General features: G+C 27.7%; 1 protein-coding gene across 1 annotated transcript; it reads right to left on the bottom strand.

Moving 5' to 3' along the window:
• Positions 1-2,477: 2,477 nt before the first annotated feature.
• LOC101236145 (uncharacterized) lies at positions 2,478-18,871 on the bottom strand. Its single transcript, XM_065791906.1, has 7 exons — positions 18,825-18,871; positions 18,129-18,181; positions 13,842-13,921; positions 13,591-13,750; positions 3,049-3,229; positions 2,821-2,975; positions 2,478-2,706 (listed from the first exon to the last, which is right to left on the bottom strand). The coding sequence occupies exons 3-7, from the start codon at positions 13,902-13,904 to the stop codon at positions 2,573-2,575; spliced, it is 693 nt and encodes a 230-aa protein (XP_065647978.1). The 5' UTR covers positions 13,905-13,921; positions 18,129-18,181; positions 18,825-18,871; the 3' UTR covers positions 2,478-2,572.
• Positions 18,872-19,604: the final 733 nt, after the last annotated feature.

The raw sequence follows: 19,604 nt of genomic DNA, 5'->3' as shown, positions 1-19,604 counted from the left end.
GCGCTTGTGCCAAATCGTACTTATGCCAGTTTTTGCAATTGATTCGCACATATGCCAGTTCGCACTTATGCCAATGTTTGCAAATTCTTTCGGCGCACTTATGCCAGTTCGCGCTTGTGCCAGTTCGCACTTATGCCAGTCTTTGCAACTGCTTCGCACTTATGCAGATTCGCAGTTATGAAATTCGCACTTATTCAGCCTCCTCGTTTTATAATCCATTAATGTAACTAAACTAAATAAGCTTTATTTTAATCACTGTAATAGCATTTTAATTCCATAGGCAGAAATTATTGGCTTTTTTTGGGTGATTGCTCAAAAAAAATTTCGCAAAAAATTTTCGCAAAATCTGTTATTTTTGTTAGTAAATATGGTTACTATCAGTAACAATAAGTTCTAAAATAGCATTAGTTGATTAAGATGTAAAAAAGTCTTTATCTCCAAAGATAGCTAAAGAGCTTTATCTCTTAATAAATTTAATCAGAAACAACACAACCATCCAAGTCGTTGAAGTGATCGACTACCACAAGTAAATCTAACTCTAACTTGGTCTTGGTTAGATTGTTGATAACAATTAGCACTTCAATTTAAGGCATCATGAACAAAAATATGTATACCACTTTTTTATCCGTTTCTGGTTCCCACACATTTTTAGGGATGAAATTGATCAGATAACTGATCAATTTCATAAGTTTCACCATCAGTTTTCAATTTTATGTAACTTGATGTAGAAAATGAAAATATAAAACTATTTGATGAAAATATTCTTAAAAAATCTTTTTTGTAAAAAAAAGAAGAGAAAGCAGTTTCACATTTTTCTTTTTTTCAAGCTTTGGAGATTTTTTATTGCAATTATAGAGTTTCATAGTTATTTAAATTCTTCAATTTGTAATAAAATTTTATGAACATAGCTAGAATTTTAAATCAAACAAAAGTTTTATTTCAAAAAGAAATTTGTCTTTTATCAATTTTTACCTTAACTTCTATGAAGTTGGTCGAATTGTTCGGAAAGTATAATTCATGCATAGAAGGTAATTTACGGCGCAAAAAAAAAAAAAAAAACAAGGAAATTCATGATCATTACTTAAGTAAAACATAAAAAATGAGCTAATTAATCTGTTCAAAGATACTACGTTAAAAATTTTTTAAACAATGTTCAAAATTTGAAATACTATTCTACTATTTCGGACAACACACCTGATGCTGGTCACCAAGAGCAAATGACTATGATTTTGCGAATATGCATCATTGGGAGTAGACAAATAGTAATCAATGAATATTTTGTGGGATTCTTACCTGTCAATGACAGCACTGGTTCAGGTCTCGCAGAAGTATTCTTACAAACGCTTGAATATATGAATTTAAATTTGCAGATCTGAAGAGGAAAAGAATATAATAACGGAGCAAATATGAAAGGCTGCAGTCGTGGTGTACAAAAACCTATACTTAAACTCAATCCGAAATCACTTTATTTGACATCTACATTGCTCAACTAAGCGAGTTCAATTGAAAATTTTAAAATTTCCTGACGCACCCTTTTTTCTTTATCCCGTAGTTTTTTCCTAAATTCAACTCTTTTTTTGTTTTTTTGCTGCAAGGTCTTCTTTTAAAGATTTTCCTGTATCTTATTTATACCTATTATAGTATACAATATAGTACTAAATGAATTACTATTTCTTTCTAACTTTAAAGTAATATTTAACAAAAGCTTAAGAATCTTTCTCCAAAAGGTCTTATTTCAATAAATACGTTTCTAAACATTTGGTTACAAATGCTCAGAAGCATATTTATTGAAATAAGAATTTTCTCGTCAAATTTTATACACTTTTCTTGCTTTAACGCGATGCTTGATAAAAGAGTTTTTACATTATTGTAAAAACTTTTCCAATTAGGTATACCATTACTCCACTATTTTTTGGGGTAGAAAATAGACAACATCCTTTAAAGTAAGCTGCATCCGGAATTTTAGTGTAAAAGACACTTTCTACGTTTGGATATACAAAAATTAACGATATACAAAAAGAACTCGTGGTATATAATAAAATATTTAACAATTATTCCAAAAAACTTTTAATTATTATAATTCCATTCCAATTTAAAAAACAGCATCATCAGTTACCAGTAGTGTAAATATTAAATAGCATTTGAGAACTTTTAAGTTAACAGCCCTAGGATCCCTGTTTAGAGTTTACAAGCTCTTTTAGTAAAAATGCCCATGATATATCTGCAACTGTGCCAGTTTTATAATTTTACGTAGCTATTTTATTCTTGATTAAGAATAACTTTTTTTTTTTGCTCAAGCGACTTGTTTTTTTAATCATAGAAACATTAGTAATTTTTTACCCGACTGTCAGAGATACTAAGATATATTTTGTGTCGTTATGAATACAATTAATCCATCTTATCCATAACTGTGTGACATAATCAAAGAACAATCCTATATTTCCATTTAAAAAGCCTTAACTTAACTAGTCCAAAAATTCAAAAGTTTGATTAAAATGTATTCTAATTTGAACCAATCTTTTTTTCCAAAGAAATTGTTATTTTTATTTATCTATATATTGTTCAGATGTTCTCATGTATTAGTCATAGTATAACAATTTGTGTTAGATTTTTGACATTCTGAACTTTTTTTTTCGGAAAATGTCAAAGTGTTGTAAGAAGTTTCGTAACCTATACCTCTTCTGCTTCGTTGTTGAGTAAAACCGTCTAAAAAAAACAACGACATAATTTTCTTGGAATAAAAACTTTCTGCTTAAATTTTGTTATTATACAAACATTACACAAGTTGATATTTTGGTATACAAACTGCAAATATCTTACCATTATTGGTTGTTTTATAGGCAGTTATTACTCCCCAATGTCGAGCCGTATTATATATTTGTTCAGGTGTCAAATTAGTTAATGTTTTCATTACAAGTAATTCATTTTGTGAATTGTTCGGATACATTTTTTTAGCAACTTCCTGGACAACTTTTCTAAATAAAATAATTTTGTACAAATGATCAAAGTGAAGTATATACCTGAGTTTTAAACAAAACAGTTAATTACTTGCGTATTTCAATTTTTTTCTGTTTCAAATCAAGAGTTGTTTCTTCTTCAATTTTTTTTAACAGTAAATTTTTTTCAGCAACGTCAGTCACGTGTTCATCTATGATATCAAAAACTTTCTTCATTGACTCTTCATCTCTTTCGTCTTTTATTTCAAATAAATCATGCAAAATAATTAAAGCTGTAATGATAAAAAAAAAAAAATTTAGAGAATTTAAATGTAAAATAGATAAAATATTCTGTATAAGCCTTTAAATTAAAATAAAATCTTACTGTTTACAAAAACTGTTAGAGTAACAGTAAATGATTTTAAATTTGTTTGTAAGTCGTAAATCGTCGGGCAAAATAAGTGTTGTTGTAGTTGAAATAGTTTGGAAATTACGTCAGCCTGCTTGTTTTAAATGCAAAAAAGTTGATCATGAAAATCAAGTCTAAAAACTAGTATTACACAAAACTACTATTTAATGCAGAAATAGTTATTGAAACTAAGTTTTAATAACTATTTCTGCATTAAATATTAGTTATTGAAACTAAGCTAAAATTTAAATAATAAAAAAAACAAGAAGTTAATTGTTAGGTATTTTTATTTTGTTGTGTTTATACTTAGAATATGAAGTTAATTAATATCCAGAGGCGTGTCTAGGATATGACTGCTACGTCGTTGGACATACCCAAAAAAAATCAAATGAAAGTTTTCCAACTTTTTCTGTTATATATAACAATTACATACTATATATAACAATTACAATCAAATTATAGTAATACACAAATTATACACGGTTAATTATTTAAAACGGTTGGAAAGAAAATAAAAGCTGAAATACAAAATACTATAACGGTTTCAGAACATTGTTGTTTGTCAAATTAAAGATAATTTGAAAAATAATTTGAATATTTGGATGGAGGTCAAACTAGAGGTCATACTAACATTTGACTGCAATAACTTAATTAGAAACCTGAATTGACATATCTTAACAACAAGTATACATTTAAATATACCAATGGACATTCCTAATTTTATTACATAAGAGTGCGTATCTTTTTAATAACTTACATTATGAACCATAAATAAAAAAATATATTTTAAAAATAAAAAATTAAGCTTGGACTTCCTTTTTAACATAAACCCTGCTTAATTTGTGTTTACTTTAAAATTTCTAAAAATTGAAATTTGTCTTAGTTCAAAATGTTGCTTGATTCACATGTTTAGATAACACTGCAAAGAAAATGCAAATAGAAGTAATTATGAACTTTCAGTTTTTTTATAGAGCTTTTGAAAACTTTAAATTAAATAAATAAATTTAAAAGTATTAGTAAAACTATACTCTTTATGTATATTTCCGATTGCTATCAACGATCTCTTTAGTTATCACTGGAAATATTTCTATAATAAATAATTTATTGAACTAAACTTAAATGCAGATTTTTATTCGAAACACACAAATTTTGAATCTGATTTTTGTAGTAATAAAAATGTTTAAACTTATTTTGCAATCGTCGGTATCACAAAACTCTTTGGATACAAGAAAGGAAGAAAAGTAATACATTAAGAAGCTGTTTATAATTGCAATAATAAAAACTAGTTTTTGTTTCTTGGTGTTCTTGGAATCATTAGTAAAAAAATTGGTGTTCTTGCAATCATTTGTGGAAAAAAAATTAGAACATCTATTAAGTAAAGCTATTATATATCCAAGTTGTTTATCCCCATATAACCCACCTTAAGAAATACGAATCTTATCTACTTTTTGTGTCGTGAAGGCTTTTTTAACAAATTTTCTGACCATTTTTAACACAATAATTATTTTTTTTAGTACTGGAAAAAAAAAACATTAGACAAAGCCTTTAACTTAGTGGATAAATAAATTCCAATGGCTTGTTTTTTTAAGGATGTTTGATGGTGTTTTTAATGCAAAAATGGTTTTTATATATTTAATACATCACAAAAAGAGTTGATAACGTGTTGCAGGGAAAAAACTACAGACAATATAACAGAAAAATTAAAGGTCTACGTATTATTGCGGAGGAAACATCGGACAGTTCAAGTTTCTTTAGCTATTAGGTTTGTTAACTCTTATTTAGACATGAAGAAACATTTTAATACGTTTTTAAGTTTATGCATTGTACAAATGGTGTTACTGGTGAGGGTTTATTTACTGCTTTGCTAAAAGCAATTTCTAATTTTTCTTCGGTTATTATGAATTGTGAAACCATCACATGGTTTTTGTTTGAAAGCTTTTTATTACTGCAGTTTTCACGAAGAAATGAAAGAAAATATCTTTGTAACTCGACTTTTTCTATACTTTTTCCTTCACGTTTTATTTTGACTGATCCAAGCATTTTTCTACTGCGTATATGTGAGAAATTGAGGTCTGTTAAGTTTTAGAGCTCTAACTTTATTTTTGTGACTACACAAGCCACTTTAAGTTTCAAAAATCATGATTTTTGGGTGAAAAAAGCCTATTTTTACAGTGCTTGTGTAGTCACAGTTTGAAAGATACAGGCTAATCTTATGTTGAAACATGTACTATTAAACCTTAATAGTTAGAAAAAAATTGGGAGCAGTTTGAATAAAACCGTTAGTTAGGTTTTAAGTGAGTTCGAAGATATGTAGTTGACACAATTTACCCATTTTTGTGCGGTTGACAAAATCAAACAAAATACTGATCTAATCATTATGAAATGGGTCTAAATTAATTTCCGAACCCTTTTCACACCAAATTAGACCAACGAAAATCCAAAGTCGGTTGAAAAATGTTAAAGTTATGTATATTTTTCCAAAATATTTATTCCTAGTGACAAGATTTGAAACATGTAAAAATGCCTATAATATCGCGTGTTATATAAATTAAGGAAGGGGGAGGGGTGGGGAATACTACAATCTAAATGTGGTGAGCAAATTCTGACCTGGGGGTTTGGGGAGGAGGGAGTTATTTAGAACAAAGCATTTCCTCGGCAAGGGGTTGGGCCTGGGGGTTAGTTGCAACGGTAATCCTTCAGTTAAGCGGCGTAAAATAAAATTATTTTTTTGCTTTCTTGCATTGTTTCTAAAACGCCTGAAACGTTTTAAAAGCAAAATATTAATTTTATTTTATGCCAATCAACTCCTTTCTCACAAAGACAATTTGGAGCATTATTATTTTTTAAAGTCTAAAAATCCTAAGATCAAAGGTAATACCCTTCTCTGCTATGGATTCTCTCATAATTTCAAGCTCATTTGTGAGGAGAATCGTCAGTGTATGGTTAAAAAGGTCATTGCTATTTATGAAAAAGCTTGAATTCCAACATCCAGAGTGGACAAAGTACGGAAGAAAATGAGTGAACTGCTAGCCAAGCACAAAAATTGATTTCTCTTCAAAAAAGGTAAAACACTAAAGAAGTAGAAAAGAAAATAATTTTCAAAGACAATATTTTGTCTGTTCTTTTTGATGTTATGCCCAGTGATGTGATGCAAATATTAGAGAAAGATAAGAAAAGATCTCAGGTAGACAATGCAGAAGATATCATTTTCATAAATGATCAAAGGAGTTGCAGGAAAATGTACGTTGGGAAAAAAGATAAAAGGTACATTTATTCTGCTCAAAGATCTCAACAGGCAACTGGCAACAGGTAAGAGTAAGAATGTCTGGAGCAGATCATGACCAGAGTTATCAGTCTGAGTTGCAGGTTTCATCTTCAAGTGAAAAGAAATATCTTCAGAGGAAACAGACACCTCTAATTCTACAGACTTGAGTAAGGATTAGATAGATCCACAACCATCTACATCTGCTGGCATAGTAGGAGATACTGTCCTTATTTCGGTTAAACATGTAAGCATCAGAGCTCAATCCGATATTTTAAAGCAGGTGGCTGATGCAAGTGGACTTTCCAGTAAAGGTATGTCAAAATCCAATATACACAGAATTGGTAGAAAGGTCATACAGGAAACAGCGGAGGAAGCCAGGGAAGCTTTAAGAGCAAAAGCTGGATCAAACATGGTTCTTCATTATGATGGAAAGCTAGTTAAAGAGTACTCTGATGGAAAGAAAGTCAAAAGAGAGCGTTAGCATTGAGTGTAACTTGTGATGGAGAACATTTTTTGCTTGGAGTACCACCTGTCACTGATTCTACTGGAGCTTTTCAGACTGAGAAGATTTTTGAAATTTTAGAAGAAAACTCACTCAAAGAAGACATTAAAGGTCTCTAGTATTTGACAACTCTGCATCAAATACAGGTAAAGAAAAAGGAGTAAATTCCAGGTTAAAAATCTTTGAAAACCTGTTTTGCATCTTGCTTGCAGACATTATGTCTATGAGTGTCATATGTTGCAAAGCTCTTCAGGACAACCTCAGGTCTAGATAATCAACTTTTCAAAAAATTGTTGGATGAGTTTTCTCTTATTCAGATTGATCAAAATAAACTTTGCAAATCCAAATATGGAATAAATCAACAACTTGACAATGCTGCTAGAGTATCCCTAGAAATCATCACAAAATTGTTGAATGAAGACAAAATACCCCGAGGTGATTATTGGGAGCTAGCAGAAAGTGTTCAATTCTATTTATCCCCAGAGATTGATCAATTGACAGTTCGACAACCTGGAGCAATTCATCATGCAAGGTTTATGGCACAGGCTATATATTACACGAAGCTGCAAATTCTGAGCCAAATGACAGATATTGTTTCCACAGCTTCTCTAAAAAGAGAAGTTGAGGCTATCTCTGAGTTTGTAACATTGTATTATGCAAAGTGGTTCTTAACCTCGTCTTAGACTGTAGTTTCATTGACAAAAAAGGAGAGAATACCAGGTTGTCTGAGTTTGTTGATTCAGAACCCATTTTGATATTTAACATCTTAAAAATGGATAGCTAGCAGCTTGAATGGATGAAGATTCTACCTAGAATGTGGTAGAATCTTCATTCTAGGTAGAATCTTCATCCATGTTCGATATAAAATCCTTGAACTTTGTGAAGCCAGACAATCAAACAGATTGTCTGGCTTCACAAAGTTCAAGGATTTTATATCGAACATTCCTGTAACTAATGATGCTGCAGAGAGGAATATTAAGCTTATACAGGACTTTGTTGATGGAAGCCATGATAAAGAGCTAAGGCAAGATCCTCTTCTAGCAGTGGACGGGAAAAGAACGGCTGAAAGACCCCAAGGGAGTGGTGGAAAGAAAAGAAAATGTTAATATGTTGTAGAATTAGTGGTTAAAATATGTCTAGTATAATATATAAATTAAATATATAATTAGAACTTTTTAACAGATTTTGGATTTTCATTGGTCTAATTAGGTGTCAAAAGAGTTCGGAAACCGATTGAGACCCATTGCATAATGATTAGATAAGTAATTTGTTTGATTTTATCAATCGCGTCAAACCGCATAAAAATGGGTAAATTGTGTCAACTATGTATCTTTGAACTCACTTTAAACCGTATTCACTGTTTTATTCAAACTGCTCCCAATTTTTTTCTAACTAATGAGAGCTAATAGTACATGGTTCAACATAAGATAGCCTGTATCTTTCAAACTGTGACTACACAAGCACTGTAAAAATAGGCTTTTTTCCACTCAAAAATCATGATTTTTGAAACTTAAGATGGCTTGTGTAGTCACAAAAATAAAGTTAGAGCTCTAAAACTTTACAGATCTCATTTTCTCACATATACGCAGCAGAAAAATGCTAGGAGCAGTCAAAATAAAATGTGACCCTGAAAACGGGACACCCTAATATATATATATATATATAATATATATATATATATATATATATATATATATATATATATATATATATATATATATATATATATATATATATGTATATATATATATATATATATATATATATATATATATATATATATATATATATATATATATATATATATATATATATCACTCTTTGCAAGATCATCGCAGATGGCGGTCGTGTTTTTTAAACCGTTGAAAAAAAAATTAAATAAAGAAAATCAAAAACTGAGTTTATTGTCAATAAAATAAAGGATTCTAAAATATCAAAAGAAAATGAAGAGTAAAAAAAAACAGGTCATATTATAAACAAAGAAACACTTAAAAAGTAAATACTCAAAATTAACACTTAAAAAAACTAACAAAAGAAAATTCGAATATCGGTTTGTACTAAGTCGCTACCAACTTTTCTTCACCTTTTTTTTCGCCGAAATTAGCAAAAAAACTATTTTTATTTTTTTATTTTGTAGAAGTTTTTGTGTTTACATTTTCGTTTGGGTAAAGCCTGTAATTATTTGTGCTGTTGTTGCTAATTATTTTTATTGTCGTTCGCTGTTTTTCTATTTTACTAATTTTTCTACACCTTTTTTTTTTTTTTTTTCTTCTTTTTTAGCCAAAAATAACTAAAGATTGTTTTTATTTTTAAGATTATTTTTTGTTGAAGTTTTTGTGTTTGCATTTTCATTTTGTAGTTTTTATGTTTTGCCTTTTCGCATGCGTAAAGTTTGTTTTCATTTGTGCTGTTTTGCTAATTGCTTTTATTTTTTCCATGCTTTATATAAGGTTACTTTCTATATATATATATGTTTGTGTGCCACAAAATTTAAAATCAATTTTTGAAAGCTTTTTTCTCAACCAATTTTGCTCAAATTTGCACACTTAATCATTTTCGATGACAATACAAGGAAATGGAAAAATTTGACCAAAAAAAGTTAATTAAGTTAAGAAAAATTTAATTTGTATTTCCCCATACATTTTATTTATTTAATATGAATTGCGTATTACGTCACAAAAATCATTGATTTGCAAATTATTTGCAGTTTCGAAGACATTGAAGCGCAGCGATTCAAAACCTATTGTTTTTTCCATGCTTTATAAGGTTACTTTCTATATATATATGTTTTTTACTTTCTATATATATATTTTACTTTCTATATATATATTTATATAATTTATATTATATATTTATATAAATATATATATATATATATATATATATATATATTTATATAAATATATATAATATATTTATATAAATATATATATATATATATATATATATTTATATAAATATATATATATATATATATTTTCCTTCCACAAAAATTTTAAAATTTTAAAAGAACACTGAATTAATAAAAAAAAAATTTAAAAACGTAACAGTAATTTTTCCTTCTACAAAAGATAACAAAAAAAGAATTTCTAGGCCCAATAGAATTCTGCTTGCATAAAGCATGGATTTGAAAAAAGAATTTTTTTTGATTTACTAGTGTTTGCTGTTGTTATTAATTGAGTGTTTTCATATTTTTTGTCTTATTATTTAATTTAGTATAGCTTTATCATTATTATTACTAATTTTAAATTAATTTAATTTACATGTTTTTATTTATTATTATTTTTGTTTGTTTGTTTATTTTATTTAGGTGTCACTCCAATGACTATTTTTCAACTATATGAGTGACACCTAGTTTTGTAAAATTATGAAAAACTTGTAATTTTTCAATTTATGGTTGAATAAATGGATTATATCCTTGTTGTCTGGACTCGTAAAATTCGGGTATTCACCAAACTGACCATTTTTATACTCATCTATTCCACACCATTGATTTCTATACTTATTTCTTGTTTACTTTAATATTTTTTATTCAACGGTAAAAATAAAAAATAAAAAAAAAAGCAATTCATAAAAATAATTGCTTTTATAGCAAAAAAAATTAACATACGCACCCTTTTCCGCATATGTAGAGCTAATAAAAAATTTATAAAGTAGTTTATTTTTCACTAACATGAATAAATTTGAAACTCAGTGGTTTAGAGCACTGTCATCCATATCATTTCGCGAGAGTTCAAATCCGCCCCTTAACACAATACATTTTCAGTTTTTTCAATCTGGCAAATCTTCAAAATTCAGGGGGTATTGCTGCAATGCAATTTTTAAGTAAAAGTTACGCAGTACAAATTGATATATGTTTAACATTACATTGTTTGAAGTTTACAAAAGTTAGATATTTGAATATACTTTTATTCACATTTTCTTATTAAAAAAAAGTGATGCGATTCTTTCTCGCCATTACCTCGTTTGCAATGGCTGCCAAGAGTTCCGTGTTAACCACGTTCGAAAGGGCATTACTACTACTACTACTACTACTACTACTACTACTACTACTACTACTACTACTACTACTACTACTACTACTACTACTACTACTACTACTACTACTACTAAGTTCAGTATTAATATAAAGAGGTAACAAAAAATTGAACTACATCTTTTCAAGATGTAATTGAGAACTTGAAAGTTGTTATTAAGAAAAGTAAAATGTAATTGAGAAACACAACATGTAATTCAGAAGTCTCAATATGTAATTAAGAAACACAACATGTAATTAAGAAATTTTAAAATGTAATTGAAAAACCCAACATGTAAATATGAAATCGCAATATGTTATTTGAAAAACAAAAGTTATAATTAAGAAATCGTAATATGTAAATGAGAATACATTATTTGTAATTGCAAATTCACAATGCAAGCTTAAAGGTCATTATAAAAAATATTCTTGGATATGCATTTTAATAAGTTAATAATATCAAGTTTAGCATTTGTATGCACCAGCAATACAGTAATGGAGTTGAAAGATCGTTGTGTTATTTGTCAATACACTATGAACAGAAAGTCTGTTATTAAATTGAATCCGTGCAAGCATTTATATCACCAAATTTGTTTACATCCACTTCTGGAATAACCAGAACCACCTTGTCCAGTTTGTAGATATGAAATACATACAACTGAACAAGTTGAAAGAAAACATTATGTTTTATCTTCATCGAATGATAGAAGAAGAGTTATTGAATGTGCTAAGCGAAATGACGATTGGGTAACTCTGGCGCAAACTTTAGGTGTCAAATATAAGACAGCATACAATTGGGTCCGCAGCGAAAATTTAAATTTCATTGGAAGAGGTGTAGTTACCGCCAAAACCACAATTGCCTTTATATTATAAACTTTTCTCAATTACAACTTTTATCTTCTCAATTACACCTTACGATTTCTTATGTACAACTTTCAAGTTTTCAATTACATCTTAAAAAGGTGAATAGGAAAGTAACGTGAGCAAATTTATTAACCTAAAACCTATATACGTTTAATTCAAGATGATATGTTTAATTCAAGATGATCCGTTTAGGAGCTTGTTTTTAAACAAAAAAAAATAGCTTTGATGATAATTCCGTAAATATTCTATGTTTTGTTCAAAACATGCATGGTTTTAATAAAACAGAGTATTTAATAGAACATAGAGTATAAAAAAGCATATTTTCTAAATTTAATAAAATAATTTGACAATATATCAAAAGTTTTTTTTAATTAATTTTACTTTTTTTAATTAACTGTATCGAAAAAATGTAGTTTTAGTATTACTGGTATTATGAAAAAAACGTCATTTTGTATAACATAGAATATAGGGGAAAGGCGCCTATGATGGCATACTTAACTTTGAAGCTTCATTATTCAGTATCCTGAAGACCAATAATAAAAGTTTTGATATGGATACATTCCTTGTTACATCTAGAACAATAATTACCTTGGGAGTTTTTATCAGTTTTATTTTTTTTATAAGTTATTCTCATTGTAAAAAAAAGCACAAGTATGCCATCATAGGCAACCACTGCTCCTATGATGGCATAGGGGAGGATGGGGCTAGTTAGGATCGAGGGTAACTTAATGATTTCATTTAACCTTAGAGTCTTCCCTCAGAAAAGTCAGAAATTACTAGAAACCATCCTAATTTACCATTTCATGCTACACACCAGCATTGTAAAATTTTGCGCATGCGCATAGGATATATTGCGTTTTACGTATTTTTTTGACCAAAAAAAAATGTTGGAGCATCGCTTTCTTTTAACTTTACTTAAAAATAAGTTTTTCTTATAAAAAAAAAAGGTTTTCCCAACTCGTCAATATTTCAACACCCCCAACTCGTCAGTATGCCATCATAGGTAAAAGTCATCATTTTCATTAAAAAAAGCTGTGTCTGCTTTGTTCAAAAGATAAAATTAAAGTAACTATTCCACTAAATGCACAAAACTTGAATATAAAATGCATGAAAATTTCATTTCTGCACAGTTAATAGTAAAATCACAATCTTAAATATATGAAGGAAATAAAACTAGAACAGCACATCCCAAAATCGATTTTTGTTGATTATAAAAACAATATTTGTGCACAAGGGACATTTTTTCACTAAAACTAATGTAAAGTCAGTATATTCATGTAGGTCTAATCATTTTTTTACCAAAACCAATTTTAATGGAAATATGACTGGTATGCCATCATAGGCGCCTTTCCCCTAAATTGTTAAAAGGTATTTAACAGTTTAAAACGATCCGTATTCAAGTATTTTTTTTTTTTTATTAACAGTTTTTTTTTTGTGATTTTATCTGAGAGCTGACCATATTGAGATCTATTTCCTTACTTTTTGATTCAGATATTTAGTTTGTGTTATTGAGTGAGAGTTCCTATGGTTTAAAATAATCCGTTTGTTTCAAATAACTAATTTAAAATAAGTAGAAATGAAAAAGTAGTTAGCAACTACCTTTTTCAGATTTCTGATACATAATATGTGCATATTCAGAAAGCATTTCTTTTATTTGGTCTTTGTTGACAGGTAACTTCTGCCTTTCAATATCTTTTCTAATTCTGGAAGAGTGAATGTCTTCTGCATAAAGGAAAGTATGAAATCGGCTCTCATCATTCTATAAAAAATAAATTATTTTAATAATCTTAAAGCGTAATAGCAAAAAAATGTATTATTTAAATATACATATTAACAAAAATCAAGTCTACCTTTTCAATTTCTAAACATGATGCATAGAAAAAATAAACAAACAATCTGATTGATAAGAACATTTGGTGCAAATATAAACCTATAGTTTAAAAAAGTAGAGTGTACTGCTTCATAAATTCACATATTGAGCAAAATTGATAATTTTTTGTTTTACTAGTTGATTAAGATGTTGCCGATTCTGTAGATAATAAAAAATTCTGACGCGTGGTTTGATTTATAAAGGGTCCAAAAGAAACCCGTAAAAAATTTTTTTTTTCCAGAAAAAACATATCTCTTATTAAAATTTTTTTGTTTTCATTTTGTTTTTTATTTGTTCTTTAGGAGTTGCGTTAAAAGAAAAAAAAAAACATGCTTTTTTGAATAATTATAAGGACAAACATATTTGGGGCAGTGGCTTACCTTGTGTCTGTTCGGAACCGCTATTTATATTTATTAAAAATTCCAAAATAAGTTTAAAATGTCTTTAATGGTACTAGCAAAAAAGTTAAGAAGCGGTTTTTACATTAAAATATTTATTTCTTATTTTATGGCCAAAATCCTGTAAAAGTGAATTAATAATAATAATAAAAAAAATTGCGATTAAGTTTTTAGAAATTTTTTTTTTTTTTTCTATTCTATAAAAATTACCTCACCAAAAATATTATTTTAATTTTTATACATTTTTGAAAGAAATAGAAGAAAAAGTAATTATTTGATAAATTTTGCCTATCAGTGGCTATCACGGACCGCTAGGAATTTCCAAAAATATCTAAAATAGGTTTAAAATAATGTTGCCAGTAAAAAAGATATGAAGTAATTTTTTAATAAAATATTATAGTTTTTATTTTATAGCCAAAAAACTGTAAAACATCACTAGTAATATTTTTAAAAAAATCTCCCAATAATTTTAAAATTAAAAACAAATTTTAAAATAGGAATGGTTCACAGTTTTTCGTCCTTAAAATAAAAAATGTAAAATTTTATTAAAAAATTGCTCTGTATCTTTTTTACTGGCACATTTTAAACCTATTTTAGATATATTTGGAAATTCCTAGCGGTCCTTGCCACGAAGCAAACTTTATCAAATAATTACTTTTTCTTGTTATTCTTCCAAAAATGTGTAAAAATTAAAATAATATTTTAGGTGAGGTAATTTTTATAGAATAGAAAACAAAAATAAAATTTCAAAAAACTTAATCGCAATTTATTTTATTATTACTAATGCAACATTTAACAGGTTTTTGCTCGAAAAATAAGAAATAAAAATTTTTTATGTAAAAACCGCTTCATAACTTTTTTGCTAGTACCATTGCAGCCATTTTAAACTTAATTTGGAATTTTTCATAAATTTCTAGCAGTCCCGGAATTACTTTTGCTTAAAATTATTCAAAATACGCATGGTTTTTTATTTTGTTTTTTTCCTAAAGAACAAATAGAAAACAAAATAAAAACAAAAAAGTTTTATTAAGTGATATGTTTTTTCTGAAAAAAAAGATATTGATGGGTTCCCTTTTGGGCCCTTTATAAATGAAACTACGCGTCAGAACTTTTTATTACCTGTAGATTCGGAACGGCAACATTTTAATTAATTAGAAAACAAAAACAATTTTTGCTCAAAAAAAAATATTGCTCAATATGTGAATTTATGCAAACTACATTAAACTTAATTCTTAACTTTACATCCTAAAGTCTTAGCTTTAAAAGGGAGTTGCGGACGCTTAAAAAAAACAGGATACTATTTTTTTAAACTGTGTTTTTATAACACTAAACTCTTGGCAAAAATTCTAACTGTGATTCCTGTTCAGGAGTGCAGATCAGTTTTATAAAAAACCTATGATAAAGTAATTCTTATATACAAAGTTTTATAAAAAAACATTTGAGGTGATCTGATTCAACAGTTTAAACTTTTCAAAATGTAATGATCAAATCATTTTTGAGAACCCTCAAGTCTGCGTACCATCGATTTCCTAATACCATTTGCGTGGACATTATCTTCGACTTGAACATAAGAATAAATTATATATATGTTCAAAATGTGCTTGAATTAATTTTTTATAAAATAGAAAGTTTTTTTTACCAGTAACTACATCTGTGTTGCAAGTTTTTGCATTTGTGTTAGAATTATTTACACCTCTTTGGTACCCAAAATTTAAAGGTGGTGGGGTGAGGAGAAGCAAGATCCAGAGGTTTTTACGGAGAATAATCTTATTTTACCCAATTTGTTTTTGTAAATAGTCTTATAAAATACACGTTAATTTTTTAATGCGAAGCTTTTTTATATAAAAATATAAACAAGTTCTAATTAGATGCCCTAAAATCTTAAGAAATTTTTAAAATTATGTTACTATTCAATAATAAACTTATTTTGTTAAGAATTTAAAGTATATTTTTCACCTATCGCATTCTCGTTTTCACCTATTGCATTCTTCGTCAACACGAAGTTAAAAAAGGATCTACAACGGAAACAAACAGTTTAAATGAGTGCTTAGTTTGATGAAATTCTATTCAATTCATGGCTCACTATATTACAGGCCTCGCCAACACGCGACTGGAATAATAGGCGTTACGTTTTTAAACTTGAAGCAAGTTTAAAAATGTAACATCGTAGAAAGTTACATCTTTTTAAAGTGATTTTCCCCCAAATATGTATTATCATTACTAAATTATTCCTAAATTATTTATTGTTTATTTAATTATTCCAAAACTTCGACTTAATTATTCCTAAAGTTCGTAAACTCGGTAGTTCAAAATCTTCTCTGATGCGGGTGTGGGATAAAACTGATACTTTTAACTGATTCATCTTTTGTAAGTTATTTTCTTTTTCATATAGATAAAATAAAGAAACTTTTGTAAGTTGATTTCTTTTACTTTGATTTTTAACGTTACCTATATAACTTATTAAACGAAATATAGTTTAATTTTACGTAAAAAAACAAAAAAACAAAGCCGAAGAACTAATGAAAAAAAAGCAGTTAAAAATTTTTTATTTGCATCCCAAATAAAAGTTTCAGTTGTGAACTACTGTTTTGTTCGAAAAAATACAAAAAGATAGAACAAAAAAAAAAATACAGCTTAAAAAATGATAAAGTGCGGCTTGCAAAAAAAAGAAAAAGAAGCAAAGGTTGATTCAGTACAAAACAAGTGATGCTGAAAAAGCATCACTTATTTTGATGCTGAAAAAGCCCTCGATCCCCAGCATTAACTCTAGTCAGAACACCTCCCAAGAGTCCTAAACTCAAAGCAGATTCTTCAACAAAGCAAAAAAAGTAATTTTTCAAAACAAAGCATGTTTTGTCAGCGCCATAGTGCTCTTCTTAAAGGTAATTAACGCCAACACCTTAAAGAATGAAAAGAAAAACGAAGAAAACTCAGGAAGAAATATCCGAAAGTGACACTCAGCTTTTGCTAACACCAGAATCGTCAGGTACTCTAATAAAAAATGGAAAATTTTTCAAAAGTAAAGTAAGAACTTCCCCATTACAGACAACTGACATTGGTTCAAATTCTGAATGTACTGTAAATAGACTGTACAGATTTAATAATTTACAGATAGACAAATACAGACAAATACATTCCTGCGATACTATTTAATAAAAACGTTCGGAATTAGGAACACCTAATTCCGAACGTGTTCCTAATTCCAAACAAAAACTTTTTAAAATTAAAAAATAACAATATTTTCATTATAAATATACTTGTTACTTAATATGGTGCGATTCAGTTTAGGTTCCAGTTTATTTATTTAAAAAAATCAATTTGAAATTCAAAATACAAGCGGAAATATTTAACTTTAAGTGCGATTTTATTCGCAATTAGAGAAATCTACGGTATAATATAAATATTAATTTCTCATAAAAATCGAAAATGCATGTAAATTGATACAATGTAAAATTAAATTACTTTTTTATTTTATCTTAACCTATCTGTCGTAAAAATATAAGCAAACTCGGAAATTTCTTGTTTGCCTCGTTTTTACCGTCTCACCGGAAAAAGTTTAACCTTATTTTGAACCGTTTTTTGCGAAATTATATAAAAATTGTTTTGCTTTGTACCAGTTTTATCAAAACAATATATTTTTTTAATCGTTTCGTCTTGTTTCGTCTGGTACTGTTTTGAGACGCAGATGCTTAGTAGTAACTTATTTATTTGGAATAACAGATTCCCCTACATTTAGGCGTGCAATGCCTATTTTTGTTCCCAGACTTATTTTTTTCCAAAAGCTGCACTTTATCAGTGCAGTCTTTGGAAAAAAATATCTTTATATGATATAGGCACAAATATAGAAAAGTTTAAAATTTAAATCTTACCTGAAAGTTAATTAACTAAAATATGAAAAAATCTTGAATCTGCTTCCTGCAACCTATCAAAAAAACCCTTTAATTTTTCACGATTTTTGTTTTTTTAATTTATTTTTATAAGATTATCATATAATATATTTATAAATTAAAAAAAAAAGAAAAAAAAAAAGACAGTAATATGTGTAAATTTTATTTTATAACTCACTGAACACATAAAATGCAAACATAATACTTAATATATGTAAACATAACACTATCAATGTTATTATAAATTACCATTCGTATTGTTTATATATTTCAACTTATTTACAACTGCTCATTTAATTTTTTATTACTGTCATTATTACTTATTATATTGTTTAATATCTATCTGTGATATTTGTCAATACTAAAATTATTATTGTTATTATTTTTATTATTGTTGTTGTTATTATTGTTACTATAATATAATCATTGTTATTGTCATTACTATATGTAATAGTTATTATTATAATTTCTATTATTATTGTATATAGTTATTATTATAATTATTATTATTATTGCAATTATCCTCATTAAATTTAATTTAATATTATTATATGATTGCTATTATTATTTATTGGTGTTAACTTTAGATTAGTACTTGTACTATTATTAAATAAACATGAAATCTAAAAACTTTTATTTCAGAATATAAATTGTTGTTAAAACTAAAAGATAACTCACAGTTTAGCGCTCTGGGAATTTTTCTGATTCGAAAAAAAAAAAGTAAAAACTTTTTTTATTAAAACGATTTTAAAAGCTCTGCAGTGGCCTCTAAAGTCTTACTAAGCGCGAAAGACTTAACAAAATATGTTTGAAGTAAACTATACGTCTACGAGTTGTTGTTGTTTTTTTTTTCTCGTGTGGAAAAAAAAAACACATTTTAGTTTCATCAAGAAGTTTTATTACGGTCTGGGTGGTTTGAAACTCAAATATTTCTTTATAGAAATACCTAAATAAAATGCTAAGACAAAGAGAAACGCAGTTTATAGTAAGGCTAGCAGTAAGCAACGCGTAATACGGGTTTGTAATAATTAAATAACAATTAACTTGATATATTGACTGAAAAATATAAAATACAAATTTATCTATACGTAGGGCTGCCATTGTCCCGGTTTTTCGCTGAAGAACGCTACGAAAGTTTTAATTAGTTTAACGTTATGCTCTCCTCCGTAAATTTCGTGACAATGGCAGCCTTATCTATATAATATGATCTTTTTGGTTTTGGTCGCTTTTATTGATCTTGGCATTTAGTAAAGACCACGTAAGCTAAGATATTATGTTCTTTTTAATGACAGCAAAGACTAGAGAAGGAAAGCCAAATACAACTTACAAATATCTAAAAAAAAAAAAAGATCATCTTAAACAACAAAAGCATTATTTTACATATTTATTGTTTTATTTTAGAATAAGTAAGCTTATTAATAAAGGGGAGCATTATTTTACCTATTATTGTGTTCATGA

Source organism: Hydra vulgaris, chromosome 03 (genome assembly GCF_038396675.1).
Source record: "Hydra vulgaris chromosome 03, alternate assembly HydraT2T_AEP".
Lineage (NCBI taxonomy): Eukaryota > Metazoa > Cnidaria > Hydrozoa > Anthoathecata > Hydridae > Hydra > Hydra vulgaris.
The sequence above is the reverse complement of the archived record's forward strand: the minus strand, read 5'-3'. Positions and strand labels throughout refer to the sequence as shown.

Bases quoted from the DNA above. Each gene is read 5' to 3' on its own strand.
- LOC101236145 (XM_065791906.1), bottom strand. From the start codon at position 13,904: ATGTTCTTATCAATCAGATTGTTTGTTTATTTTTTCTATGCATCATGT. The intron at 3,230-13,590 runs GTAGTTGCTAAC...TTATCATTACAG, and splicing joins GTATCAGAAATCTGAAAAAG to CTTTAATTATTTTGCATGAT. The intron at 2,976-3,048 runs GTAATTAACTGT...TATTTTATTTAG, and splicing joins AAAAAAATTGAAATACGCAA to AAAAGTTGTCCAGGAAGTTG.